Source organism: Oncorhynchus mykiss, chromosome 8, assembly GCF_013265735.2.
Source record: "Oncorhynchus mykiss isolate Arlee chromosome 8, USDA_OmykA_1.1, whole genome shotgun sequence".
In the NCBI taxonomy this organism is placed as follows: Eukaryota; Metazoa; Chordata; class Actinopteri; order Salmoniformes; family Salmonidae; genus Oncorhynchus; species Oncorhynchus mykiss.
In genome coordinates, this window is record NC_048572.1 from 74,341,508 (window position 1) to 74,351,719 (window position 10,212).

At 41.5% G+C, this 10,212-nt stretch overlaps 1 protein-coding gene across 1 annotated transcript; it reads right to left on the reverse strand.

The window, feature by feature from the left end:
* Nucleotides 1–4,700: 4,700 nt before the first annotated feature.
* LOC110530569 (peroxisomal biogenesis factor 19) lies at nucleotides 4,701–9,640 on the reverse strand. Its single transcript, XM_021613760.2, has 8 exons — nucleotides 9,486–9,640; nucleotides 8,378–8,475; nucleotides 8,000–8,162; nucleotides 7,232–7,317; nucleotides 6,900–7,073; nucleotides 6,564–6,737; nucleotides 6,409–6,453; nucleotides 4,701–6,237 (listed from the first exon to the last, which is right to left on the reverse strand). The coding sequence occupies exons 1-8, from the start codon at nucleotides 9,547–9,549 to the stop codon at nucleotides 6,151–6,153; spliced, it is 891 nt and encodes a 296-aa protein (XP_021469435.1). The 5' UTR covers nucleotides 9,550–9,640; the 3' UTR covers nucleotides 4,701–6,150.
* Nucleotides 9,641–10,212: the final 572 nt, after the last annotated feature.

Below are 10,212 nucleotides of genomic sequence, written 5' to 3' on the forward strand. Positions count from 1 at the left end.
TGGGGAATGCTGTTTTTTAGTTAGCTTTGCGACAGTATCAAAATACATTTTGGATTGGTCTTACTTTCGTCAATTAAGTCGGAAAAATAGGATGTTTGAGCAGCAGTGAGGGCTTTCCAAGAAAATCAGAAGATTTCCAATTTGGTGTAGGGCCATTTCTGTTCCACTTTTCTGGAAGCTTGCTTCAGGGCTCTGATATTTTCTGTATACCAGGGAGCTAGTTTCTTATGACAAATGTTTTTTGTTTTTAGGGGGTGCAACTGCATCTAGGGTATTACGCAAGGTTAAATTAAGTTCCTCAGTTGGGTGGTTAACTGATGGTTGTACTCTAACGTCCTTGGGTAGGTGGAGGGAGTGGAAGGGCATCTATGAATCTTTGGGTTGTCTGAGAATTTATAACACGGCTTTTGATGATACTTGGTTGGGGTCTGAGCAGATTATTTGTTGCGATTGCAGATGTAAATAAATTGTGGCCCGATATTTATTCTACAGGACACAACTAGGTCCAGAGTATGACTGTGGCAGTGAGTAGGTCCAGAGACATGTTGGACAAAACCCACTGAGTCGATGATGGCTCCGAAATCCTTTTGGAGTGTGTCTGAGGACTTTTCCATGTGAATATTAAAGTCACCAAAAATGTGAATATTTTCTGCCATGACTACAAGGTCCAATAGGAATTCAGGGAACTCATTGAGGAACGCTGTATACAGCCCAGGAGGCCTGTAAACAGTAGCTATAAAAAGTGATTGAGTAGGTCTCTCTTAATGTAGTGTTGTCTCTCTTGTCGTGATGTGTGTTTTGTCCTATATATTTATTTTTAAATCCCAGCCTCCGTCCCCGCAAGAGGCCTTTTGCCTTCTAGTAGGCAATCATTGTAAATAATAATATGTTCTTAACGGACTTGCCTAGTTAAATAAAGGTTCAATAAAAATAAAAAAACTAAATAATGTACATTTTAAAAAGGTATCAATTGGACATGGACATCATGTGTACACAACTACCGGTTCCCAATTTCTCAACCAGAAATGGTATTGCTTTGAGATCTGAACAGAACATAAAACAAAATGAAGACTGCACTGAGTTTGTTTATTTGATAAACATTGTTAGTTTATTTCTTAATAGGCCTACATATTCCACAGAGTTGATTTATACAATATATTCAGGCTGATAATTTAATGATGACAGTGGAAAGAGACATGTAGCTAATCGGGTAGAAATAATTGGTTGAATGACACCAGTCCTGAGAGCAGAGGCTATCAGCTCCGACAGTTACATGGACTGATCATGTTCCTTTTGCTGTAACATGAGGCAGTAACTCTGACAATTCATAGGCTACCTTCATCTCATCTCCACAGCCATTACCAGATGTCAATGGTAAGCCTATACGTTCTCCGCTAATTCTATCACACTTCTCTTATCTGCTGTTCCACTAGTCTATCAGCCTGATATACAGTACCAGTCAAAAGTTGACACACCTACTCATTCAAGGATTTTCTTTATTTTTTTACTATTTTCCACATTGTATAATAGTGAAGACATCAAAACTATGAAATAACACATATGGAATCATGTAGTAACCAAATAAGTGTTAAACAAATCAAAATATATTTGATATTCTTCAAAGTAGCCTCCCTTTGCCTTGATGACAGCTTTTCACACTTTTGGCATTCTCTCGATCAGCTTCATGAGCTAGCCACCTGGAATGCATTTCAATGAACATGTGTGCCTTGTTAAAAGTTCATTTGTACAATTAAGTAGCCCTAGATGGTAAAAGACCAAATCCATATTATGGCTCAAATAAGAAAAAAGCAGCTGCGCTGTTGTAGGCACATTATTGGGGACATGAGCAGAACTCCGGAAGGGGAAAATGGAGTCCCTAAAGAAAGCAAGTACAAGATGAGTGTCAGGGGTGGAGCGGCAATATTATCATAAGGAGACATGTACTTGGAAAACGGAGAAGGAATGGAGGAAAATCAGAGAGAGAAGAGGTCTAAGAGTGAGAGAATGAGGGTGAGCTTGAGTCGGATAAAAATGGTGGGAAAAGGAAGATGGGTTGTCAAAGAGGAATGGTAGAAAGTGTAAGCAGAGGGAGCTGAAGACAGGAGGAGAAAAGGAAGTGAATGAGGGTGAAGTATCGGAGGTGGTAGGTGCAGTAAAATTATCGGAGACGGAGGTATGCACCTGGGATCAGGATGAACAAGAGTCCGTGACAGTAGGATGGAAGTTTATGGAAAAAGTGGACTCGTGCCTTTTGGCCGATCCATTTGTGGATTCACAGTGGGTGAAAAAAAAGAGTTGGGTCATGTGGAATCGGTGAGGGTAACTAGAAGTGGTCTAGTGATAATAGTTTGTGTTTCTGTTGGGCAGAGGAAGAATGCGCTCAAAGTAAAATGAATGGGGGCAAGAAAAGTGAATTGTTTCGTTCTCAAGAAACAGAACCAATGAATGGAGTGATAACTGGGGTAGCAGTAAAAATAAACATTGACCAGCTGAGGGGAAAGATTCCCGGTGTATGTGATGCTCAAGGTTTGATGTGATGCAGAGTGGTGTGAGTGGGGAAACAGAAGAGTCATTGTTCTTGAGTTTTGAAGATGAGTCTTTGCCTGATAATGTGAAGTTAGGATAAAAAGTTATCCTGTACGAGCGTATGTGCCGAATACATTAAGATGCTACAGGTGTCAAGCTTATGGGCATGTGGCAGCAGTGTGTTGGAGGGAGGGTCCAAGGTGTTTGAAATGTGCAGAAGGGCATGAGACAAAAGAATGTGTAGTATTGGGGAAAGTAGTGGAATGTGTTAATTTTAGGGGTGGCCATGGAGCTGGGGATCAGAAATGTCCCGTGCGAGTGAGGCAGGTTGAGGTTTCCAGGGTTAGAGTAGTGCAGAAGTTGTCATATGCTGAGGCAGTGAAGAAAGTTGAGGAAGATGGGTAAGGGGAGGAGTGGTGAGAGTAGTAAAGATATACCAGTACAGAGGGATAGGCCAAAAGTGAAATACATTTCAGTAAGATTGGATTTTTAGCATTTATAGCAATGGTTATTAATTGTACTGCAGGGATAGATCGGAAGTCTCCGAAAATGGAGGTTGTGGTGGCATCCCCAGAGAGGTATTTGGGTGTACGAGACTTAGAGTTACAGGATGTGTTAAGTGGCAATGTCCCGAGGTAGGAATAAATACATTTAATTAGTGGAGTAGGGGGGGTGTTCATTTTATTTTATATAATTTTGAAATTAGTGAGTAGTGTTAGATGGTAGGGTATTTGTTTAGTACTTTTTTATTTTTTAAGTAAAGTATAAGGGGGTTGAACTCCAGTCTAGTAATGCAGTAATGCAACAAATTGGATGCCAACTGCCGTTAAACCTCATAGAAGAAAAGAAATCAGCAAAGAAACAACAATCCATCATTACTTTAAGACATGGTCGGTCAATCCGTAAAATTTCAAGAACTTTGAAAAAGTTTATTCAAGTGCAGTTGCAAAACAAAATCAAGCACTATGATGAAACTGGCTCTCATGAGGACCGCCACAGGAAAGGAAGACCAAGAGTTACATCTGCTTCAGAGGATAAGTTCATTAGAGTTATCAGCCTCAGAAATTACAAATAAATTCTTCAGAGTTCAAACAACAGACATCTCAACATCAACTGTTCAGAGGAGACTGCGTGAATCAGGCCTTCATGGTCGAATTGCCGCAAAGAACCCACTACTAAAGGACACCAATTAGAAGAGACTGGCTTTGGCCAAGAAACACAAGCAATGGAAATGTGTCCTTTGGTCTGGATTCCAAATGTGAGATTTTTTGGTTCCAACCACCATGTCTTTGTGAGACGCAGAGTAGGTGAACAGATGATCTACGCATGTGTGGTTCCCACCGTGAAGTATGGAGGAGGTGGTGTTATGGTGGTTTGCTGATGACGCTGTCAGTGATTTATTTAGAATTCAAAGCAAACTTAACCAGCATGGCTACAACAGCATTATCCAACGACACGCCATCACATCTGGTTTGCGCTTAGTGGGACTATCATGTTTTTCAACAGGACAGTGACCCAACACACCTCCAGGCTGTGTAAGGGCTATTTGACAAAGAAGGAGAGTGATGAGTGCTGCATCAGATGACCTGGCCTCCACAATCACCTGACCTCAACCCAATAGAGGTTTGGGATAAATTGGACCGCAGATTGAAAGAAAAGTAGCCAACAAGTGCTCAGCATAAGACTGTTGGAAAAGCATTCCAGGTGAAACTGGTTGAGAATACCAAGTGTGCAAAGCTTATCAAAGCAAAGGGTGGCTATTTGAAGTATCTCAAATATATTTGGATTTGTTTAACACTTTTTGGTTAGTTTTGATGTCTTCACTATTATTCTACAATGTAGAAAATAGTAAAAATAAAAACCCTTGAATGAGTAGGTGTGTCCAAACTTTTGGCTGGTACTGCATGTTTACCACAAGTGAAGTAAATCCCAATGTTTGAGGTGATAAGATGACTACTCTAGATGCCAGCTGCCAATAAATTACACAACCAGAACGAACATGTCTGGTTATAGGGTATGAAAGAGTACATACCTAATGAAGTAGCACCCAATTTGACTAATGAAAATCATTAACTACAGCGGTACTCCCCAAGATTCAGTCAATGCATATGTTGGCATATGAAATATCAAGAATGTCACTCCACTCACTCCAAATGAACAGCAAACACAAGGGGTAATTCACAGTAATTTTAACTACTAATCACTGTGCCCACAGCAAAGTCATTTTTGCACATCACTTCAACTCTTGTAAAGATTCTCTGAAATTATTTGAACTGTTTTACTACTTGTCTGTCCCTTAAATAAATGCTATATATATATATTCGTATCATTTTGATCACAAGAAAAACAGCAGGGTCACATACCAGTAGTGGTACTGGTTTCGATATAATCATGCGAAACAGTATTCTCTCATCATGGCCCAAATCCAATTTCGACATTGTGGTCACGGTGTCAGAAACCTTTTTTCCATAACTTGTAGTGTATAAAAAGCTAGGAGGGTTATAACCACAGTCACAAAAGAGTCCCACTACTGGACAGACGCCCCGGGATTCAGGGGACCGTCTTAGTCCCGATGGTTACTGACCGACCTTGGCTCTAGCCCCATGCGCAAACCAGAGCACCAACCTCGCTAACCTGTTTAAAAACTTGAATAATGTCAATTATAAATATATGTCACAATTGGCCACAGGACTGGTTCTTACATCTTGTGGATGTAACAATGTTTGAACCGACATCAAGAAAACTAGAGGTCAAATCAAGTGCACAGCCATATACCGTCTCTGGTACAACATAGTAGCTTTTGGGAAGATACTATATAACTAACCAAGGTAAAGTCAGTCTCTAAAAATCAGTTAGCCGTCTTATGATTATGAAATTAGAACGAGGTAAGTTTAACTCCTCGATTTTCTTTAAATAATTCACAAATGTACACTGGTTATGCAACCAACAATATTAATCTACACGCATGTTACATTAACAGTATTAATGATGAAAATGGCAAAATGTATAACTCTAAACGAGTGGTCAGAAACAACCTAATCAACCCCTGGGGTGTTGGTGTTACTTTATTGATTGAGTGGAACTGTGATGGTGGCTCAACACCCTTTGTTGGGCACGCAGCCCCATGATGATACTGCAGCTATGAAACAACTCAATCATCACTCAGCAACTCTCACAACAGAGAATCCTACTATCCTTGCTGTAGGGTTTATAACAATAATGCAAGGCACCATTTTAACCAATAGGCCAGTTCAACCAGTTCTACCATGAGGCTAAACAATGGTGAGTGTAAAAACGGACTCATAAGTCAAGCGCTAGTCATTTGAGCTGTGTGTGTGGGTATGCTACTACCTGTACTATGAATGGAAAAGCTTACGAAAAACCAAAGCTATTAATTTAAAATCAGTGAAGTGATGGTCAGTGAGTTACCGAAGGGTGGTAACATTGGTTTGTTGTGCCACCCTTGACTGTGCCTTCTCTGTAGACACAGAAACATTTGTTGCGAGGAGAGCAGTGCAAACAGTCTCGTTCTCCTCCTTGTCTTGTGATCGATCGTCCTCTCTCATCATCCCCCCTCGCACACAGCTCCTAGCCTGTGCATCTATTGATCTGGCTGCTCTGACATCACATGATTGAGCACTGCTCTGCCGCTCCAGCCCCAGAGGCTCCTGGGAGATTCAGGGATTCCAGGTCAAAGTTCAGGCCAGGTGGCTGATGGGGGGGAAAACAGAGTGGGTTTCATTTAATTTGAATTCATTCTGTATAACACATTTAGATAGTTTATTTTACCAGATGGACCCTGTCCAAGGAGGGAAAAATACTATGCAGCTACAATAACAAAAGTTGGTAGCTGAAGGAGAGCAAGTGAGAGGAGAAACATACCGATTCACCAGCCAGCTCTTTGGGTGGTTGGCCCAGGTCTTGTAGCTGAAAATTCAGACAATAACTCATAATCAATATCCATGCATAGCAAACCATCAGTCAGTATGAATGACAACCAACAATTCATGCAGGTAAGAAACAGTCCTCTGTCTCACCTGCTGCATGAGTTCCAGAATGCTCTCAAAGCGATTTTCCCCATCCCTTCCACTTCGCTCTCCCTCCTTCTCAAACTGGCTGCAGATCTCTCCCATGACCTTGTGCTGCTGTTCGTAGCGCTGGAACTGATCTGCCGGGAGGGACTGGCGATTGCTGTTCAACCACTCAGGATACTGCATGAGGATGGAATAACAGTCAGTTATCCAGTTAGAAAGTTGTGTAAAGGGCATACAAGGGAAAGATCTATAAAAACAAGAATCAACATCTGCTAGTGTCTTGTTAACTATATACATTTTTAGGGAAAACCCAAACATATGGACAGAAAAAACACTAACCTTCTCAGTGATCTCTTTGAGAGATGGGTAGAGCACTTCCTTGGAGAGTAGATTCTGCATGATGGACTGCATAATCGGCAAGATGTTTCCATCTTCCCCGCCCCCCTGTCCACCCTCATCCAATCCCAGCCCTTCCAGAGTCTTTGCTAGATCCTCTCCAGCCAAACCTGCACTCTGAAGAATAAAAACAGAACAGTCTGAAACGCATCTAAGACCAAAGAAACAGACATTTTGCTAATGGTCCAAAGTTTCAATATTTTCAGAACAATGTCCAAGGGTGGTGACAACCAAACCTTCCATAACTTATAAAAAACATTTACAATCTAAACTACCTGTAAGTTGTCTGCATTTTTCGCCAACCCACTGAGGGTGTCTTTGAGACAGGAAGTGAATTCTTGTTGGGAGGCTACATCAGTACCTGTTCAAATGGAGGACAGTTTGAGTGAATGTTTTCCCTGCAAAACACAGCGTAAAAAATACTGAGATGAAACCCCCCCCCCCCCCCCCCCCCATCTCAAATCAATCATCAAATCAAATTCTATTTGTCAGATGTCCCGAATACAACAGCGCAAAATCCTGTGATTTTACCATGAAATCACAGGAGGTTGTGGCACCTTAATTGGGGAGGACGGGCTTGTGTTAATGGCTAGAGTGGAATGATATCAAATCCATCTAACATTGGGTGACAGGTAGCCTAGCGGTTAAGAGTGTTGGGCCAGTAACTGAAAGGTCGCTGGTTCCAATCCCCGAGCCGATTAGGTGAAAAATCTGCAGATGTGCCCTTGAACAAGGCACGTAACCCTAATTGCTCCTGTAAGTCACTCTGGATAAGAGCGTCTGCTAAATGACTAAAAGGTTACCAGGTGTTTGATGACATTTTATTCACTTTGCTCATTATTTTATAAGCCAGCCTCCAGTGCGTGAAGCGCTTACTTTCCCAACAATGCAGAGCTAAATTAGCAAAAAAAAAATAAGAAATGGTCTCATTTTATTGTGTTACTATTTACAAAGAGTATCGGTACTGAGAACAATGTGCAGGGGTACGAGGTAGTACATTGACAGGCACAAAAGAACGGAACTGAAAATATGTGGATGCTTACCAACTTTCCCTGCTGCCTCTGACAATTTGTGAAAGTGTTGCAGCAGCTCAGGTTCTTCCTGTGCTAGTTCAGTCATGGCTTTCTCCCACTCCTCCTTCGCCTGAGAGGCCATCTCCCCTTCAAACAGAGCCTCAAAGAACTGACTGTCTTCCAGTAGAGGGGGCTAGAGAGAGATGTGCATCAACAAGTAAACAAACTGTTAAATTGATCTTCCCCCATATACAGACAGAAATGGAAAGGGTTGACAGACTTGAGACACTGAAAGATAACGTCTGTACCACAATCTGAACAATAAAAACTACAGCTTCTTATATGCAAGCTCCAGGCAATTGGTGAAGTTAAGGGACATTCTAGAAACCAGGGAAAAGATTCACTCACTTTCTCCTCACTACCCTTTGCTGATGGGGGAGCCGCGGCAGCAGCAGGAACTGGGGCTGGGGGGGCTGGGTTTGTCTTTTCAAAGTCATCGAGTGCACCTTTAGTAGAGGAAAGTCAGTAAAAGCTGAAATGCAGTGGCACAGATAGAAGCATTTCACAGGAACAGGTGGAAGCATGGTCAAGGCAAGGTGAAGGGATTGAGCAGGTAGTTAGAGGTCAAAGGTAAACTCTTCAAAGTCTGGGTCAATGTGCAATTCAGTCATGCATTAGTTGATTGTCAGTATGTTAGTTATATTAGTTGATTGTCAGTAGGTCACTACTTCTACTTTAGAAACCATTACCATCTCTGATGTTAGGAGTACAACTTCACCAAACTACTTGAAACATTAAAAACGACAGATTATGATAATCTCCATTAAATTCCTGCTATCAAGATAATAGTAGTCTGGTAGGCCATAGTTAATAATACTGTAATGAATCAGCAGGGAGCAGGTCTCGAACCTTCGACCTTCTATCCCGAAGTCCAGCGGGCTATCGACTGCGCCGCAAAAGCTTGCTCAAGCGCCATGGACGATATCCGCACCTCTAAACGCAGGGTCGTTACAATACACAAAACGGCATCGGCTACTAGTATGCAATACTATTATGAATTCAAATCGGCAGGACAGTTGACAGAAACAATAACAGATAGGTCTGTAAATCTAGATCTCACTAGCTGTCATACTTGCGCTCCAACCATACAAAAATGATATACATTTCAAGAGCTGTTTAGCTTGTTAACACATTATGATGTTACATTTTTGTCAAATCGGGGTCAAAGTTGACGACGAAAATTATATTATAGCTATACATCCCCACTGAGCCATCTGCTGCAGCGTTGTAATGCTAATGGTGACCTTTTTGTAAACAGCAAACGCAGGAGATTTTGTAAGAGAATGCCTGACTTTGGTTCTGGACTTGCCAGGCAGGACCAACCACATTCCACCAACTAGGCTAAACTAGCTAACAAGGCACGTTGCTCCACTGCGCCACGTTTGACACAATTCTTTGTATGAATTAATGTATTGGCAGGATTGATACTTCACTCGGGAGTAATGTCAAATCTTACTGTCCAATAACTCGTCCAGTTCTGTGTCCTGTTCGGCTAACGTTTCCGCTGATTCTGACGCCATCTTCTCTCTCCAAACAAATGTACTGTAGACGCAGTAAAATGACGTGTGCGTATAAAATCGACGCGAATTGTGCGTCACTCTGGGATGGATTTCTACACAGATTATTTATTATATTGACCAGATACTCAAGTGGCCGCTCTAACGAGTCTTCTTCATAGATGAGATTAACGATAACTAACTGCATATATGGAGCTGATTGGGCAGATTTGTTGCTACTCAAGACCGTTTTGCATGGCTGATTGAGTTCAATGCATGGCACAACGAGTTCAATGTTGACAACTAGCATTTTTGCTAAACCTAAGTATTTTCCTAACATTAACCTCCTTCTCCTAACCTGCCATGTTAATTCTCCTAAACTGCTGCGTTAGTTCTCCTAACCTGTGTTAATGTCTAAGCCTAACCCTTTCCCAACCTTAACCTCATTCTCCTAACCTGCTGTGTTAATCTCCTAACCCTCTATGTTAGTTATCTTAACCTCCTATGTAAACATTAAGCTGACCCACTGTGCAGCTGGCTATGGCCAGTATAACCAATAATGAAGCGCTGATGTTACACCCATCTCCGTTGATCCACCCAATTATTTTTGCAACGTCCACTTTCAGACTCTCAAAGTATGCAGTTACACATGGTACTAGCAATGAGAATACATTTCTTCAAAAATGG